This window comes from Pseudophryne corroboree, chromosome 7 (genome assembly GCF_028390025.1).
Source record: "Pseudophryne corroboree isolate aPseCor3 chromosome 7, aPseCor3.hap2, whole genome shotgun sequence".
NCBI classification, from domain to species: domain Eukaryota; kingdom Metazoa; phylum Chordata; class Amphibia; order Anura; family Myobatrachidae; genus Pseudophryne; species Pseudophryne corroboree.
This window is the reverse complement of record NC_086450.1, coordinates 258,084,634-258,104,746: the sequence shown is the minus strand read 5'-3', so window position 1 is coordinate 258,104,746 and position 20,113 is coordinate 258,084,634. Positions and strand designations below refer to the sequence as shown.

The 20,113-nt window shown below is 49.1% G+C and overlaps 1 protein-coding gene across 4 annotated transcripts in view; it reads left to right on the top strand.

Moving 5' to 3' along the window:
- The first annotated feature begins 625 nt into the window (after window positions 1–625).
- Window positions 626–20,113, top strand: part of WDR75 (WD repeat domain 75) — a 1,043,598-nt gene continuing 1,024,110 nt past the window's right edge. For 3 of the 4 annotated variants that reach the window (XM_063934109.1, XM_063934108.1, XM_063934107.1), the window contains exon 1: window positions 718–879. In XM_063934109.1, coding sequence (XP_063790179.1) covers window positions 794–879 — 86 coding nt within the window. In that variant the 5' untranslated portion in view covers window positions 718–793. The other variant, XM_063934110.1, reaches the window with a different exon arrangement.

Genomic DNA, 20,113 nt, shown 5'->3' with positions numbered 1-20,113 from the left:
ATAGCTGATTTTAGCATATTCTGGCTATTTTCTCTTCGCCGTAAGGACATAACCATGAGAGGGCTAATAAGGTCCTTTCGGATAAGAACGTGACCATAATGTCCTTATGGCGAAGAGAAAATAGCTGATTTTAGCATATTCTGGCTATTTTCTCTTCGCCGTAAGGACATAACCATGAGAGGGCTAATAAGGTCCTTTCGGATAAGAACGTGACCATAATGTCCTTATGGCGAAGAGAAAATAGCTGATTTTAGGATTATCTGGCTATTTTCTCTTCGCCGTAAGGACATAACCATGAGAGGGCTAATAAAGTCCTTTTGGATAAGAACGTGACCATAATGTCCTTATGGCGAAGAGAAAATAGCTGATTTTAGCATATTCTGGATATTTTCTCTTCGCCGTAAGGACATAACCATGAGAGGGCTAATAAGGTCCTTTACATGAAGAGAAAATAGCCAAGTGTTAGTAAAAGTGGTTGATTTACTTTCATGTGCAGGACCTGACCACAAGGTGGCAAAAAGGTCCTTATCACGAAGGTAAAGTAGACTGCTCTGCATAGATTGAGATAATTTCTCTTCATCATAAAGACCACGTCCTTACGGCGAAGAGAAAATATACTCAACCCTGTTCGTTGTCTCCTGTCAGGAAGAAAGGCGATCGCTGTGACTCACAGGAAGTACCTCTGCAACGACGTTACCAGCATCTCTATGGTACTGTATGTCAATGTTTCCGGTTGTCTCGGTTTCCCACGTGTGCAGTTGAGGATCTGCAGTGGCGACTGTATTGAAATAAAATGGTGTACAAAGACCAAATTCGTGTTATTCAGTTTGGTGGAAGTCGGATTACTTACCGGAGGCCGGTTTTCTCTGCGGATGCAAAGTAAGACCGTCTCGTATCTGCCTGTTCTCTATGAAAACATCACGAGCTCATTTATGTGCAGTTTGTGAATTATCCATTTATAATTTGGATAGGGTTGTGACTGTCATTATCATTAGATGTGCAGTGAAAAATGCGCATAATGTAAACCTGTATTGTTTGGACATTGGAAGATGTTTGAGAGTGTGTGTGTGTATAATATATCTATCATAAAACAGTGAATAGCCTACATTTTTATATATATATATATATATATATATATATATATATATATATATATATATATATATATATATATATATATATAATTAATTTATAAAAAAAAAAAAAGTGATGTAAAACTTAAATGGTTTTGGCAGTATATTTATAAAGGTAATGCTGAATGGCATGTATACTTGGCCTAAAAACCAAATATTTAGCTATTTTACAGTATTATAATTTGTGCTATTAAATGATTGTTGACCATTTGTGGCATGAGCGTATAACATGTAAACCTTTCACAGGATGAAATAAGGAGCGCTCTGCTTCCTTGCTTAGCCATAAATGTCTCAGACCTTTATTGGGCAAAGAAATCACTGCTTTATTTTCCAATTCTATGGAGTCCAGGACAAGTAAGCTATTGCAAGGGTACCTTTTAAGAATTGACCAACTTTTGGGTTTGCTCAACATACTATGTGGGCACATATTCCTCCTTGCCCCCTGTAGATCATCCCCCTTATCGTATTATGAGGCTGAACTTAGCTTCTTATTCAGCCAGCTCCTTACTTCTTATTCGTGCTCCAGCTTCTTAATCACTTTTTCTGCGGAATGTAATGGAGTCCGAGATCGTCGGAGGTGCGAGTTGCCGGCTGTTTTTCTCTTAACGTCCTAGTGGATGCTGGGGACTCTGTAAGGACCATGGGGAATAGACAGGCTCCGCAGGAGACAGGGCACTCTAAGAAAGAATTAGGACTACTGGTGTGCACTGGCTCCTCCCTCTATGTCCCTCCTCCAGACCTCAGTTAGAATCTGTGCCCGGACAGAGCTGGGTGCACTTTAGTGAGCTCTCCTGAGCTTGCTAATAAGAAAGTATTTTGTTAGGATTTTTTATTTTCAGAGAGATCTGCTGGCAACAGACTCTCTGCTACGTGGGACTGAGGGGAGAGAAGCAAACCTACTAACTGCGGATAGGTCGTGCTTCTTAGGCTACTGGACACCATTAGCTCCAGAGGGATCGAACACAGGAACTCGCCCTTGGTTGTCCGATCCCGGAGCCGTGCCGCCGCCCCCCTCGCAGAGCCAGAAGACCGAAGCCGGCGAGAGAAGCAAGAAGACTTCAAAATCGGCGGCAGAAGACTCCTGTCTTCATATGAGGTAGCGCACAGCACTGCAGCTGTGCGCCATTGCTACCACATTAAACCCGCTCACTCCGGTCACTGTAGGGTGCAGGGGGGGGGGCTGGGTGGTAATTGAGTACCTCCTGGCATAATGGAGCATATATACAGCTGGGCACTGTATATATGCCATGAGCCCCCGCTATTATTTTACACAAAATCGCGGGACAGAAGCCCGCCGCTGAGGGGGCTTCTTCCTCAGCACTCACCAGCGCCATTTTCTCTCCACAGCTCCGCTGAGAGGAAGCTCCCCAGGCTCTCCCCTGCAGACGATAGAAGAGGGTGAAAAGAGAGGGGGGGCACATAAATTTGGCGTAAAAACAATATATACAGCAGCTACTGGGTTAACACTACGTTACTGTGTGATTCCTGGGTCATATAGCGCTGGGGTGTGTGCTGGCATACTCTCTGTCTCTCCAAAGGGCCTAGTGGGGGAACTGCCTTCAAATAGAGCATCCCCTGTGTGTGTGGTGTGTCAGTACGTGTGTGTCGACATGTCTGAGGTAAAAGGCTCCCCTAAGGAGGAGATAGAGCAAATATGTGTGTGTGTCTCCGTTGACAACGCCGACACCTGTTGGATATGTGTAATTAAGTGCTGAGGTGAATATATTGCACAAAAGTTTAGAGGACAGACATGAAATCTACCCATGTCTGTCCCTCTGTCGCAGAGACCTTCAGTGTCTCTCAATGCTCACTATCCAAAATAATAAACACTGATGTCGACACGGAGATTGACTCCAGTGTCGACTACGATAATGCAAAGTTACAGCCAAAATGGCAGAAAAGTATTCTATATATGATTATTGTAATAAAATATGATTTGCATATCACTGATGACTCATCTGTCCCTGACACAAGGGTACTCATGTTTAAGGGGAAGGAAGCTGAGGTAAATTTCCCTCCTCTCGTGAGGAAAAAGAGCGGGAATCTCCAGACAAGAGACTGCAGTTTCCCACAAAGAATTCTCAGGCAGTATCCTTTCCCCACTAGGGCCAGGATACGATGGGAATCTTCCCCTAGGGTGTCACGTTTGCCCAAAAGGTAACCTGTCGTAACAGCTATTCTCAGGGATCCTGCAGATAGCGTGCACATTCTGGTACACTACTTAGACCGGCGATTGTGTCGGTATGGGTTTATAGCGCTGGGGCAGCGTGGAACGGGTACCTTATCAGCAGAGATTGAGACCCTAGTATATAGATATATATTAAAGATGCTGTCTTAAGAGATTTATGTATGTGTGTGTATATATATATGTATGTATGTATGTATATATGTATATATGTATGTGTGTGTGTCATGCCCAAAGAGACATGAGTATACTGGGTCCTAGAGACAAAGCTATGTCGATTTCTGCTTGACGTGTCCTGTAGAATATGCAATGGACAGATGATGCCGACTTAAGAGGCATATGGAAGGCTGAGGATTGTGTGGAGAAGGGCTCTCGGACCTGGTCTCCACAGCTATAGCTGGTAATTCTGTTTTGCCTTATATTCCTGCACAGCCTAGGAAAGCACGACATTATCAAATGCAGCCTCTAGAACAAAGAAACAAGAAAGTCCGAGGTGCGTCCTTTCTTGCCAGAGGCGGGGGCAGAGGAAAGAAGCTGCACAACACAGCTAGGTCCCAGGAACAGAAGTCCTCCCCGGCCTCTACAAAAATCCACCGCATGTCGCTGGGGCTCCACAGGCGGAGCTAGGCCCGGTGGGTGCACGCCTGCGTAAGCTCAGCCACAAGTGGGTTCACTCCCTGTTAGGTCCCTGGGCAATAGATATTGTGTCTCAGGGATGCAAGCTGGACTTTGAGAAGCTGCCCCCTCACCGACGGCCCTGCCGGCTTCCCCCCACGACAGGGAAACAGTGTTAAATGCAATTCACAGATTGTATCTTGAGCAGGTGGTGGTCAAGGTTCCCCTCCTTCAACAAGGAAAGGGTTATTATTCGACCATGTTTGTAGTACCAAAACCGGACGGTTCGGTCAGACCCATATTGAATTTAAAATCCCTGAACATATACCTGAAAAGGTTCAAGTTCAAGATGGAATCGCTCAGAGCGGTCATCGCAAGCCTGGAAGGGGGGTATTATATGGTGTCTCTGGACATAAAGGATGCATACCTTCATGTCCCCATTTATCCACCTCATCAGGTGTACCTCAGATTTGTGGTACAGGATTGTCATTACCCATTCCAGACGTTGCCGTTTGGTCTGTCCACGGCACCGAGAATATTTACCAAGGTAATGGCAGAAAGGATGCTGCTTCTGCGAAAGCAAGGAGTTACAATTATCCCGTACTTGGACGAGCTCCTCATAAAGGCGAGGTCCAGAGAGCAGTTGCTGATCAGCGTGGCACACTCTCGGGAGGTGTCGCAACAGCACGGCTGGATTCTGAATTTTCCAAAGTTGCAGCTGATTTCTACGACGCGTCTGCCCTTCTTGGGAATGATTCTGGACACAGACCAGAAGAAGGTTTTTCTCCCGGCGGAGAAGGCTCAGGACCTCGTGACTTTGGTCAGAGGCCTCTTAAAACCAAAACAGGTGTCGGTGCATCAACGCACGCGAGTCCCTTCGGCAAGTTCCATGTGAGGACCTTTTAGTGGGATCTGTTGGACAGGTGGTCCGGATCGCATCTTCAGATGCAGCGGCTGATCACCCTATCCCCCAGGGCCAGGGTGTGTTTTCTGTGGTGGCTGCAGAGTGTCCACCTTATCGAGGGTCGCAGGTTCGGCATTCAGGACTGGGTCCTGGTGACCACGGATGCAAGCCTCCAAGGGTGGGGGGCAGTCACACAGGGAAGAAATTTCCAGGGTCTGTGGTCAAGTCAGGAGACTGGTCTGCACATCAATATCCTGGAACAAAGGGCCATATACAATGCCCTAAGTCAAGCGGAGCCTCTGATTCGCTACCAACCGGTGCTGATTCAGGCAGACAACATCACCGCAGTGGCTCATGTAAACCGCCAAGGCGGCACAAGGAGCAGGGTGGCGATGGCGGAAGCCACCAGAATTCTTCGCGGGGCGGAGAATCACGTAAAAGCACTGTTAGCAGTGTTCATTCCGGGAGTTGACAACTGGGAAGCAGACTTCCTCAGCATGCACAACCTCCACCCGGGAGAGTGGGGACTTCATCAAGAAATCTTCACACAGATCACTTCCTACAGTCGGGAGTGACTTTGGGCTTAAAATTGGGGTCCATTAAGGTCCAGATTTCAGCCCTATCCATTTTCTTTCAAAAGGAACTGGCTTCTCTTCCTAAAGTTCAGAAGCTTTGTAAAGGGAGTGCTGCATATTCAGCCCCTTTTGTGCCACCAGTGGCACCTTGGGATCTTGACGTGGTGTTGAGTTTCCTGAAATCACACTGGTTTGAGCCACTTAAAACCGTTCAGTTAAAATATCTCACGTGGAAGGTGGTCATGCTGTTGGCCTTAGCTTTGGCTAGGCGTGTGTCAAAATTGGCGGCTTTGTCACATAAAAGCCCCTATCTGGTTTCCATATGGACAGGGCAGAATTACGGACTCGTCCGCTATTTCTGCCAAAAGTGGTGTCATCTTTTCATTTGAACCAACCTATTGTGGTGCCTGCGGCTACTTGTGACTTGGAGGATGCCAAGTTACTAGAGGTAGTCAGGGCTTTGAAGGTTTATGTAGCCAGAACGGCTGGAGTCAGGAAAACTGAGTCGTTGTTTTTCCTGTATGCATCCAACAAGCTGGATGCTCCTGCTTCAAAGCAAACTATTGCTCGCTGGATCTGTAACACGATTCAGCAGGCTCATTTTGCGGCTGGATTGCCGCCTCCAAAATCAGTAAAAGCCCATTCCACAAGGAAGGGGGGCTCTTCTTGGGCGGCTGCCCGAGGGGTCTCGGCATTACAGCTTGCTGAGCAACTACTTGGTCGGGTTCAAACACTTTCGCAAAATTCTACAAGTTTGATACCCTGGCTGAGGAGGACCTTGAGTTTGCTCATTCGGTGCTGCAGAGTCATCCGCACTCTCCCGCCCGTTTGGGAGCTTTGGTATAATCCCCATGGTCCTTACGGAGTCCCCAGCATCCACTAGGACGTCAGAGAAAATAAGAATTTACTCACGGTAATTCTATTTCTCGTAGTCCGTAGTGGATGCTGGGCGCCCGTCCCAAGTGCGGACTTCTTCTGCAATACGTGTATATAGTTATTGCTTAATAAAGGGTTATTGTTATGAGCCATCCGTTGAATGAGGCTCGGTTGTTGTTCATACTGTTAACTGGGTAAGGTTATCACAAGTTGTACGGTGTGATTGGTGTGGCTGGTATGAGTCTTACCCTTGATTCCAAATCCTTTCCTTGTAGTGTCAGCTCTTCTGGGCACAGTTTCCTTAACTGAGGTCTGGAGGAGGGGCTTAGAGGGAGTAGCCAGTGCACAGCAGATAGTAGTGATGAGCGGGTTCTGTAAGCAGGAAATGCTTACAGAAAATCTGTGGCCTCTCCCTCTAAGGCAGGACCTGTTGCAACAGGGCCCATGTCTGTTCCAAGACTTACCGCGGCTGCGTTTGACGGCATGGCGGTTGAACGCCGGATCCTAGCGGAAAAGGCATTCCGGATGAGGTCATTCCTACGCTGATAAAGGCTAGGAAGGACGTGACATCTTAACATTATCACCGTATCTGGCGAAAATATGTTTCTTGGTGTGAGGCCAGGAATGCTCCTACGGAAGAATTAAGTGTTAAGTTTCCTAAAGTCACACTGGTTTGAACCACTTAGAACGGCGGAGTTAAAATATCTCACGTGGAAGGTGGTCATGTTATTAGCCTTGGCTTCGGCTAGACGTCTGTCAGAATTAGCGGCTTTGTCGCATAAAAGCCCCTATCTGGTTTTCCATATGGATAGAGCAGAATTGCGGACCCGTTCGCAATTTCTGCCGAAAGGGGTTTCATCGTTTCATATGAACCAACCTATTGTGGTGCCTGTGGCTACACGTGACTTGGAGGATTCCGAGTTACTTGATGTGGTCAGGGCTTTTAAAATTTACGTGGCCAGAACGGCTAGAGTCAGGAAAACTGAAGCGCTGTTTGTCCTGTATGCATCCAACAAGATTGGTGCCCCTGCTTCAAAGCAAACTATTGCTTGCTGGATTTGTAACACGATTCAGCAAGCGCATTCTACGGCTGCATTGCCGTTACCAAAATCGGTCAAGGCCCATTCTACTAGGAAGGTGGGCTCTTCTTGGGCGGCTGCCCGGGGGGGTCTCGGCACTACAGCTGTGTCGAGCTGCTACTTGGTCGGGTTCAAACACTTTTGCAAAATTCTATAGGTTTGATACCCTGGCTGAGGAGGACCTCATGTTTGCTCAATCGGTGCTGCTGAGTCATCCGCACTCTCCAGCCCGTTTGGGAGCTTTGGTATAATCCCCATGGTCCTTACGGAGTCCCCAGCATCCTCTAGGACGTTAGAGAAAATAAGATTTTACTTACCGGTAAATCTATTTCTCTGACGTCCTAGTGGATGCTGGGTACTTCGTAAGGACCATGGGGAATAGCGGGCTCCGCAGGAGACTGGGCACTCTAAAAGAAAGATTAGGTACTATCTGGTGTGCACTGGCTCCTCCCTCTATGCCCCTCCTCCAGACCTCAGTTAGAATCTGTGCCCGGCCCGAGCTGGTTGCACACTAGGGGCTCTCCTGAGCTTCTAGTAAAGAAAGTTTCTCTGACGTCCTAAGTGGATGCTGGGGACTCCGTAAGGACCATGGGGAATAGCGGCTCCGCAGGAGACTGGGCACAACTAAAGAAAGCTTTAGGACTACCTGGTGTGCACTGGCTCCTCCCACTATGACCCTCCTCCAGACCTCAGTTAGAATTTTGTGCCCGGCTGAGCTGGATGCACACTAGGGGCTCTCCTGAGCTCTTAGAAAAGAAAGTTATATTTAGGTTTTTTATTTTCAGTGAGATCTGCTGGCAACAGACTCACTGCTACGAGGGACTTAGGGGAGAGAAGCGAACCTACCTACTTGCAGCTAGCTTGGGCTTCTTAGGCTACTGGACACCATTAGCTCCAGAGGGATCGAACACAGGCCCAGCCTCGGTCGTCCGGTCCCGGAGCCGCGCCGCCGTCCCCCTTGCAGAGCCAGAAGCAAGAAGATGTTCCCGAAAATCGGCGGCAGAAGACTTCGGTCTTCATTAAGGTAGCGCACAGCACTGCAGCTGTGCACCATTGCTCCCCATGCACACCACACACTCTGGTCACTGATGGGTGCAGGGCGCTGGGGGGGGGGGGTGCCCTGGGGCTGCAATAAGAGTACCTTACTGGCAAAATAACACATAATATAGTCACTAAGACTATATATGTGTAAAATCCCCTGCCATATATTCCATAAAAAAGCGGGAGAAGCCCGCCGAGATAGGGGCGGGGCTATCTCCCTCAGCACACTGGCGCCATTTCCTCTCACAGCTCCGCTGGAAGGACGCTCCCAAGGCTCTCCCCTGCAGTTTCCAGACTTCATAGGGTAAAAAAGAGAGGGGGGGCACTAAATTTAGGCGCAGTATCTGTATTTCTCTAACGTCCTAAGTGGATGCTGGGGACTCCGTCAGGACCATGGGGAATAGCGGCTCCGCAGGAGACAGGGCACAAAAATAAAGCTTTAGGATCAGGTGGTGTGTACTGGCTCCTCCCCCTATGACCCTCCTCCAAGCCTCAGTTAGGTTTTTGTGCCCGTCCGAGCAGGGTGCAATCTAGGTGGCTCTCCTAAAGAGCTGCTTAGAAAAAGTTTTTTAGGTTTTTTATTTTCAGTGAGTCCTGCTGGCAACAGGCTCACTGCATCGAGGGACTTAGGGGAGAGAATTTCAACTCACCTGCGTGCAGGATGGATTGGATTCTTAGGCTACTGGACACCATTAGCTCCAGAGGGAGTCGGAACACAGGTCTCACCCTGGGGTTCGTCCCGGAGCCGCGCCGCCGACCCCCCTTACAGATGCTGAAGATTGAAGGTCCGGAAACAGGCGGCAGAAGGCTCTTCAGTCTTCATGAAGGTAGCGCACAGCACTGCAGCTGTGCGCCATTGTTGTCACACACTTCACACCAAGCGGTCACGGAGGGTGCAGGGCGCTGCTGGGGGCGCCCTGGGCAGCAATATTTAATACCTTATGGCAAAAGAATACATCACATATAGCCATTGAGGCTATATGTATGTATTTAACCCATGCCAGTTATCTAAAACTACGGGAGAAAAGCCCGCCGAAATAGGGGGCGGAGCTTATTCTCCTCAGCACACAGCGCCATTTTCCTGCTCAGCTCCGCTGTGAGGAAGGCTCCCAGGACTCTCCCCTGCACTGCACTACAGAAACAGGGTAAAACAGAGAGGGGGGGCATTTTTTTGGCGATATTTTGATATATTTAAGCTGCTATAAAGAACAACACTTATATAAGGTTGTTCCCATATATATTATAGCGCTTGGGTGTGTGCTGGCAAACTCTCCCTCTGTCTCCCCAAAGGGCTAGTGGGGGCCTGTCTTCGATAAGAGCATTCCCTGTGTGTCTGCTGTGTGTCGGTACGTGTGTGTCGACATGTATGAGGACGATGTTGGTGTGGAGGCAGAGCAATTGCCGATAATGGTGATGTCACCCCCCAGGGAGTCGACACCGGAATGGATGGCTTTGTTTATGGAATTACGTGATAATGTCAGCACATTACAAAAATCAGTTGACGACATGAGACGGCCGGCAAACCAGTTAGTACCTGCCCAGGCGTCTCAGACACCGTCAGGGGCTGTAAAGCGCCCTTTACCTCAGTCGGTCGACACAGACCCAGACACAGACACTGAATCTAGTGTCGACGGTGATGAAACAAACGTATTTTCAAGTAGGGCCACACGTTATATGATCACGGCAATGAAGGAGGCTTTGCATATCTCTGATACTGCAAGTACCACAAAAAGGGGTATTATGTGGGGGGTGAAAAAACTACCTGTAGTTTTTCCTGAATCAGAGGAATTAAATGATGTATGTGATGAAGCGTGGGTTAACCCAGATAGAAAAATGCTAATTTCAAAAAAGTTATTAGCATTATACCCTTTCCCGCCAGAGGTTAGGGCGCGCTGGGAAACACCCCCTAGGGTGGATAAGGCGCTCACACGCTTATCAAAACAAGTGGCGTTACCGTCTCCTGATACGGCCGCCCTCAGGGATCCAGCTGATAGGAGAATGGAAACTACCCTAAAAAGTATATACACACATACTGGTGTTATACTGCGACCAGCCATCGCCTCAGCCTGGATGTGCAGTGCTGGGGTCGTCTGGTTGGATTCCCTGACTGAAAATATTGATACCCTGGATAGGGACAGTATTTTATTGACTATAGAGCAATTAAAGGATGCTTTCCTTTATATGCGAGATGCTCAGAGAGATATTTGCACTCTGGCATCGAGAGTAAATGCGATGTCCATATCTGCCAGAAGGAGTTTATGGACGCGACAGTGGTCAGGTGATGCGGATTCCAAACGACATATGGAAGTATTGCCGTATAAAGGGGAGGAATTATTTTGCGTCGGTCTATCGGATCTGGTGGCCACGGCAACTGCCGGAAAATCCACCTTTTTACCTCAGACCCCCTCCCAACAGAAAAAGACACCGTCTTTTCAGCCGCAGTCCTTTCGGTCCTATAAGAACAAGCGGACAAAAGGACAGTCATATCTGCCTCGGGGCAGAGGAAGGGGTAAGAGAGGGCAGCAAGCAGCCCCTGCCCAGGAACAGAAGCCCTCCCAGGGTTCTGCAAAGCCCTCAGCATGACGCTGGGGCCTTACAAGCGGACTCAGGAGCGGTGGGGGGTCGACTCAAGAATTTCAGCGCACAGTGGGCTTGCTCACAGGTGGACCCCTGGATTCTGCAGGTAGTATCTCAGGGTTACAGGTTGGAATTCGAGAAGTCTCCCCCTCGCCGGTTCCTAAAGTCTGCTTTGCCAACGTCTCCCTCAGACAGGGCGACGGTATTGGAAGCCATTCACAAGCTGTTTTCTCAGCAGGTGATAGTCAAGGTACCCCTCCTACAACAGGGAAAGGGGTATTACTCCACGCTATTTGTGGTACCGAAGCCAGACGGCTCGGTAAGACCTATTCTAAATCTGAAATCTTTGAACCTGTACATACAAAAATTCAAGTTCAAGATGGAGTCACTCAGAGCAGTGATAGCGAATCTGGAAGAAGGGGACTTTATGGTGTCCCTGGACATAAAGGATGCTTACCTACATGTCCCAATTTGCCCTTCACATCAAGGGTACCTCAGGTTCGTGGTGCAAAACTGTCATTATCAGTTTCAGATGCTGCCGTTTGGATTGTCCACGGCACCTCGGGTCTTTACCAAGGTAATGGCCGAAATGATGATTCTTCTGCGAAGAAGAGGCGTATTAATTATCCCTTACTTGGACGATCTCCTGATAAGGGCAAGGTCCAGAGAACAGCTGGAGGACGGAGTAGCACTAACCCAACTAGTGCTGCAACAACACGGGTGGATTCTGAATTTTCCAAAATCTCAGTTGACCCCGACGACACGTCTGCTGTTCCTGGGAATGATTCTGGACACGGTTCAGAAAAAGGTGTTTCTTCCGGAGGAGAAAGCCAGGGAGTTATCCGAACTTGTCAGGAACCTCCTAAAACCAGGGAAAGTGTCTGTGCATCAATGCACAAGAGTCCTGGGAAAGATGGTGGCTTCTTACGAAGCGATTCCATTCGGCAGATTCCACGCACGAACTTTTCAGTGGGATCTGCTGGACAAATGGTCCGGATCGCATCTGCAGATGCATCAGCGGATAACCTTATCGCCACGGACAAGGGTGTCTCTTCTGTGGTGGTTGCAGAGTGCTCATCTGTTAGAGGGCCGCAGATTCGGCATACAGGACTGGGTCCTGGTGACCACGGATGCCAGTCTGAGAGGCTGGGGAGCGATCACACAGGGAAGAAACTTCCAGGGAGTATGGTCAAGCCTGGAGATGTCTCTTCACATAAATATACTGGAGCTAAGAGCGATTTACAATGCTCTAAGTCTGGCAAAACCCCTGCTTCAGGGTCAGCCGGTGTTGATCCAGTCGGACAACATCACGGCAGTCGCCCACGTAAACAGACAGGGCGGCACAAGAAGCAGGACAGCAATGGCAGAAGCTGCAAGGATTCTTCGCTGGGCGGAAGATCATGTGATAGCACTGTCAGCAGTATTCATTCCGGGAGTGGACAACTGGGAAGCAGACTTCCTCAGCAGACACGATCTACACCCGGGAGAGTGGGGACTTCATCCAGAAGTCTTCCACATGATTGTGAACCGTTGGGAAAAACCAATGGTGGATATGATGGCGTCCCGCCTCAACAAAAAACTGGACAGGTATTGCGCCAGGTCAAGAGACCCTCAGGCAATAGCTGTGGACGCTCTGGTAACACCGTGGGTGTTCCAGTCAGTGTATGTGTTCCCTCCTCTGCCTCTCATACCAAAGGTACTGAGAATTATACGGCAAAAGGGAGTAAGAACGATACTAGTGGCTCCGGATTGGCCAAGAAGAACTTGGTACCCGGAACTTCAAGAGATGCTCACGGAGGATCCGTGGCCTCTACCTCTAAGACCGGACCTGCTTCAGCAGGGACCGTGTCTATTCCAAGACTTACCGCGGCTGCGTTTGACGGCATGGCGGTTGAACGCCGAATTCTAAGGGAAAAAGGCATTCCGGAAGAGGTCATTCCTACACTGGTAAAAGCCAGGAAGGAGGTGACTGCACAACATTATCATCGCATTTGGAGAAAATATGTTGCGTGGTGTGAGGCCAGGAAGGCCCCCACGGAGGAATTTCAACTGGGTCGATTCCTACATTTCCTGCAAACAGGATTGTCTATGGGCTTCAAATTGGGGTCCATTAAGGTTCAAATTTCGGCCCTGTCGATTTTCTTCCAGAAAGAATTGGCTTCAGTTCCTGAAGTCCAGACTTTTGTAAAAGGAGTACTACATATACAGCCCCCGGTTGTGCCCCCAGTGGCACCGTGGGATCTTAATGTAGTCTTGGATTTTCTCAAATCCCATTGGTTTGAGCCGCTCAAATCGGTGGAGTTGAAGTATCTTACATGGAAAGTAACCATGCTACTGGCCCTGGCTTCAGCCAGGAGAGTATCAGAATTGGCGGCTTTATCATATAAGAGCCCATATCTGATTTTCCATACGGACAGGGCAGAACTGCGGACACGTCCTCATTTTCTGCCTAAGGTGGTGTCAGCGTTTCACCTGAACCAGCCTATTGTGGTGCCTGCGGCTACTAACGATTTGGAGGATTCCAAGTTGTTGGACGTGGTCCGGGCATTGAAAATATATATTTAAAGAACGGCGGGAGTCAGAAAGTCTGACTCACTGTTTATATTGTATGCACCCAACAAGATGGGTGCTCCTGCTTCTAAGCAGACGATTGCTCGTTGGATTTGTAGCACAATTCAACTTGCACATTCTGTGGCAGGCTTGCCACAACCTAAATCTGTCAAGGCCCATTCCACAAGGAAAGTGGGCTCATCCTGGGCGGCTGCCCGGGGGGTCTCGGCATTACAACTCTGCCGAGCTGCTACTTGGTCAGGGGCAAACACATTTGCAAAATTCTACAAATTTGATACCCTGGCTGAGGAGGACCTTGAGTTCTCTCATTCGGTGCTGCAGCGTCATCCGCACTCTCCCGCCCGTTTGGGAGCTTTGGTATAATCCCCATGGTCCTGACGGAGTCCCCAGCATCCACTTAGGACGTTAGAGAAAATAAGAATTTACTTACCGATAATTCTATTTCTCGTAGTCCGTAGTGGATGCTGGGCGCCCATCCCAAGTGCGGATTGTCTGCAATACTTGTACATAGTTATTGTTACAAACAAATTCGGGTTGTTATTGTTGTGAGCCGTCTGTTCAGAGGCTCCTACGTTTGTCATACTGTTAACTGGGTTCAGATCACAAGTTATACGGTGTGATTGGTGTGGCTGGTATGAGTCTTACCCGGGATTCAATATCCTTCCTTATTGTGTACGCTCGTCCGGGCACAGTATCCTAACTGAGGCTTGGAGGAGGGTCATAGGGGGAGGAGCCAGTACACACCACCTGATCCTAAAGCTTTATTTTTGTGCCCTGTCTCCTGCGGAGCCGCTATTCCCCATGGTCCTGACGGAGTCCCCAGCATCCACTACGGACTACGAGAAATAGAATTATCGGTAAGTAAATTCTTATTATTAATAGCAGCTATATGGGAAAAATCACTGTATGTATAGTGTGAATCCCTACATTATATAGCGCTCTGGTGTGTGCTGGCATACTCTCTCTCTGTCTCCCCAAAGGACTTTGTGGGGTCCTGTCCTCAGTCAGAGCATTCCCTGTGTGTGTGTGTGGTGTCGGTACGGCTGTGTCGACATGTGTGATGAGGAGGCTTATGTGGAGGCGGAGCAGATGCCGATAAATGTGATGTCATCCCCTGCGGGGCCGAAAACCTGAATGGATGGACTTGTGGAAGGAATTACGTGAAAGTGTCAACTCCTTACATAAAAGGTATGACGACATAGCAGATGTGGGACAGCCGGCTTCTCAGCTCGTGCCTGCCCAGCTGTCTCAAAAGCCATCAGGGGCTCTAAAACGCCCGCTACCTCAGATGGCAGACACAGATGTCGACACGGATACTGAATCCAGTGTCGACGACGATGAGACTAATTTACATTCCAATAGGGCCACACGTTACATGATTACGGCAATGAAAAATGTGTTGCATATTTCTGATATTACCCCAGCAACCACAAAAAAGGGTATTATGTTTGGGGAGAAAAAACTACCAGTGGTTTTTCCCCCATCTGAGGAATTGAATGAAGTGTGTGAAGAAGCGTGGGCTTCCCCCGATAAAAAACTGGTAATCTCTAAAAGGTTACCAATGGCGTATCCTTTCCCGCCAGAGGATAGGTCACGTTGGGAAACATCCCCTAGGGTGGATAAAGCGCTCACACGTCTGTCAAAGAAGGTGGCACTACCGTCTCCGGACACGGCCGCCCTAAAGGAGCCTGCTGATAGGAAGCAGGAGGCTATCCTGAAGTCTGTATATACACACTCCGGTATTATACTGAGACCGGCTATTGCTTCAGCATGGATGTGCAGTGCTGCAGCTGCGTGGTCAGATTCCCTGTCGGAAAATATTGATACCCTAGACAGGGACACTATATTGCTAACCATAGAGCATATTAAAGACGCAGTCTTATACATGAGAGATGCACAGAGGGATATTTGCCGGCTGGCATCTAAAATAAGTGCAATGTCCATTTCTGCCAGGAGAGGATTATGGACTCGGCAGTGGACAGGGGATGCAGATTCCAAAAGGCACATGGAAGTTTTGCCTTACAAAGGTGAGGAATTGTTTGGGGATGGTCTCTCGGACCTAGTTTCCACAGCAACAGCTGGGAAGTCAACATTTTTGCCCCATGTTCCATCACAGCCGAAAAAAGCACCGTATTATCAGGTACAGTCCTTTCGGCCTCAAAAAGGAAAGCGGGTTAGAGGCGCGTCCTTTCTGCCCAGAGGCAGAGGTAGAGGGAAAAAGCTGCAACATACAGCCAGTTCCCAGGAACAAAAGTCCTCCCCCGCTTTCTCTAAGTCCACCGCATGACGCTGGGGCTCCACAGGCGGAGCCAGGTACGGTGGGGGCCCGTCTCAAGAACTTCAGCAATCAGTGGGCTCGCTCACGGGTGGATCCCTGGATTCTTCAAGTGGTATCTCAGGGGTACAAGCTGGAATTCGAGACGTCTCCCCCTCGCCGTTTCCTCAAATCTGCCTTGCCAACAACTCCCTCAGACAGGGAGGCAGTGCTAGAGGCAATTCACAAGCTGTATTCTCAGCAGGTGATAGTCAAGGTGCCCCTCCTTCAACAAGGGCGGGGTTACTATTCCACAATGTTTGTGGTACCGAAACCGGACGGTTCGGTGAGACCCATTTTAAATTTGAAATCCCTGAACACTTATATAAAAAAAATCAAGTTCAAGATGGAATCGTTCAGGGCGGTTATTTCAAGCCTGGACGAGGGGGATTACATGGTATCCCTGGACATCAAGGATGCTTACCTGCATGTCCCCATTTACCATCCTCACCAGGAGTACCTCAGATTTGTGGTACAGGATTGTCATTACCAATTCCAGACGTTGCCGTTTGGTCTGTCCACGGCACCGAGGGTATTTACCAAGGTAATGGCCGAAATGATGATACTCCTTCGAAAAAAGGGAGTTTTAATTATCCCGTACTTGGACGATCTCCTGATAAAGGCGAGGTCCAGGGAGCAGTTGTTGGTCGGGGTAGCACTATCTCGAGAGGTGCTACAACAGCACGGTTGGATTCTAAATATTCCAAAGTCACAGCTGGTCCCTACGACACGTCTACTGTTCCTGGGGATGGTTCTGGACACAGAACTGAAAAAAGTGTTTCTCCCGGAGGAGAAGGCCAAGGAGCTGTCATCTCTAGTCAGAGGCCTCCTGAAACCAAAACAGGTGTCGGTGCATCACTGCACCCGAGTCCTGGAAAAAATGGTAGCTTCCTACGAAGCAATTCCATTCGGCAGGTTCCATGCAAGGACTTTTCAGTGGGACCTGTTGGACAAGTGGTCCGGATCGCATCTTCAGATGCATCGGCTGATAACCCTGTCTCCAAGGACCAGGGTGTCTCTGCTATGGTGGCTGCAGAGTGCTCATCTTCAAGAGGGCCGCAGATTCGGCATACAGGCTGGGTCCTGGTGACCACGGATGCCAGCCTTCGAGGCTGGGGGCAGTCACAAAGGGAAGAAACTTCCAAGGACTATGGTCAAGCCAGGAGATTTCCCTACACATAAATATTCTGGAACTGAGGGCCATTTACAATGCCCTAAGTCAGGCAAGACCCCTGCTTCAAAACCAGCCGGTACTGATCCAGTCAGACAACATCACGGCAGTCGCCCATGTAAATCGACGGGGCGGCACAAGAAGCAGGATGGCGAGGGCAGAAGCCACAAGGATTCTCCGATGGGCGGAAAATCACGTGTTAGCAGTGTTCATTCCGGGAGTGGACAACTGGGAAGCAGACTTCCTCAGCAGGCACGACCTCCACCCGGGAGAGTGGGGACTTCATCCAGAAGTCTTCCAGCTGATTGTAAACCGTTGGGAACGGCCACAGGTAGACATGATGGCGTCCCGCCTCAACAAAAAGCTAGAAAGATATTGCGCCAGGTCTAGAGACCCTCAGGCAATAGCTGTGTACGCTCTAGTGACACCGTGGGTGTACCAGTCGGTTTATGTGTTCCCTCCTCTTCCTCTCATACCCAAGGTACTGAGGATAATAAGGAGAAGAGGAGTAAGAAATATACAAATTTTTCCGGATTGGCCAAGAAGAGCTTGGTACCCAGAACTTCAAGAAATGATCTCAGAGGACCCATGGCCTCTGCCGCTCAGACAGGACCTGCTGCAGCAGGGGCCCTGTCTGTTCCAAGACTTACCGCGGCTGCGTTTGACGGCATGGCGGTTGAACGCCAGATCCTGAAGGAAAAGGGCATTCCGGAGGAAGTCATCCCTACGCTGATTAAAGCTAGGAAAGAAGTGACCGCAAACCATCATCACCGCATATGGCGAAAATATGTTGCGTGGTGTGAGGCCAGGAAGGCCCCAACGGAGGAATTTCAGCTGGGCCGTTTTCTGCACTTCCTACAGTCCAGATTTCGGCTCTGTCGATTTTCTTCCAGAAAGAACTGGCTTCTCTACCTGAAGTTCAGACATTTGTTAAGGGAGTGCTGCATATTCAGCCCCCTTTTGTGCCTCCAGTGGCACCTTGGGATCTCAACGTGGTGTTGGATTTCCTTAAGTCACCTTGGTTTGAGCCACTTAAGACCGTGGAATTAAAATATCTCACATGGAAAGTGGTCATGCTGTTGGCCTTGACTTCGGCCAGGCGTGTGTCAGAATTGGCGGCTTTGTCATGTAAAAGCCCTTATCTGATCTTCAATATGGATAGGGCAGAATTGAGGACTCGTCCCCAGTTTCTTCCTAAGGTGGTATCAGCCTTTCATTTGAACCAACCTATTGTGGTGCCTGCGGCTACTAAAGACTTGGAGGATTCCAAGTTGCTGGACGTAGTCAGGGCCCTGAAAATTTATGTTTCCGGGACGGCTAGAGTCAGGAAAACTGACTCGCTATTTATCCTGTATGCACCCAACAAGCTGGGTGCTCCTGCTTCAAAGCAGACTATTGCTCGCTGGATCTGTAGTACGATTCAGCTTGCACATTCTGCGGCTGGACTACCGCATCCTAGATCAGTGAAAGCCCATTCCACGAGGAAGGTGGGCTCTTCTTGGGCGGCTGCCCAAGGGGTCTCTGCTTTACAACTTTGCCGAGCAGCTACTTTGTCGGGGTCAAACACATTTGCTAAATTCTACAAGTTTGATACCCTGGCTGAGGAGGACCTAGAGTTTGCTCATTCGGTGCTGCAGAGTCATCCGCACTCTCCCGCCCGTTTGTGAGCTTTGGTATAATCCCCATGGTCCTTACAGAGTCCCCAGCATCCACTTAGGACGTCAGAGAAAATAAGATTTTACTCACCGGTAAATCTATTTCTCGTAGTCCGTAGTGGATGCTGGGCGCCCATCCCAAGTGCGGATTGTCTGCAATACTTGTATATAGTTATTGCCTAACTAAAGGGTTATTGTTGAGCCATCTATTGAGAGGCTCGGTTATATTTCATACTGTTAACTGGGTATAGTATCGCGACTCACGAGTTGTACGATGTGATTGGTGTGGCTGGTATGAGTCTTACCCTGGATTCAAAATCCTTCCTTATTGTATCAGCTCTTCCGGGTACAGTATCCTAACTGAGGTCTGGAGGAGGGTCATAGTGGGAGGAGCCAGTGCACACCAGGTAGTCCTAAAGCTTTCTTTAGTTGTGCCCAGTCTCCTGCGGAGCCGCTATTCCCCATGGTCCTTACGGAGTCCCCAGCATCCACTACGGACTACGAGAAATAGATTTACCGATGAGTAAAATCTTATTTGTTAGGTTTTTTATTTTCAGTGAGATCTGCTGGCAACAGACTCACTGCTACGAGGGACTAAGGGGAGAGAAGCGAACCTACCTGCTTCCAGCTAGCTTGGGCTTCTTAGGCTACTGGACACCATTAGCTCCAGAGGGATCGAACACAGGCCCAGCCTCGGTCGTCTGGTCCCGGAGCCGCGCCGCCGTCCCCCTTACAGAGCCAGAAGCAAGAAGAACATCCTGAAAATCGGCGGCTGAAGACTTATGTCTTCATTAAGGTAGCGCACAGCACTGCAGCTGTGCGCCATTGCTGCCTATGCACACCACATACTCCGGTCACTGATGGGTGCAGGGCGCTGGGTGGGGGGGGGGGCTTGGGTTGCAATAAGAGTACCTTACATTGGCAAATGGCACATAATATAGCCTATTAAACTATATATGTGCAAAAATCCCCTGCCATAATATAAATATAAGAGCGGGAGAAGTCCGCCGAGAAAGGGGCGGGGGTATCTCCCTCAGCACACTGGCGCCATTTCCTCTTCACAGCTCCGCTGGAAGACAGCTCCCCAGGCTCTGCCCTGCAGTTTCCAGGCTCAAAGGGTAAAAAAAGAGAGGGGGGGCACTAAATTTAGGCGCAAACTGTATATGTAAAGCAGCTATAGGGATAAATCACTTTGTGTTAGTGTAAATCCCTGATTAAATAGCGCTGTGGTGTGTGCTGGCATACACTCTCTCTGTCTCCCTAAAGGACTTTGTGGGGTCCTGTCCTCAGTCAGAGCATTCCCTGTGTGTGTGCGGTGTGTCGGTACGGCTGTGTCGACATGTTTGATGAGGAGGCTTATGCGGAGCAGGTGCCGATAAGTGTTTTGTCACCCCCTGCTGGACCGACACCAGAGTGG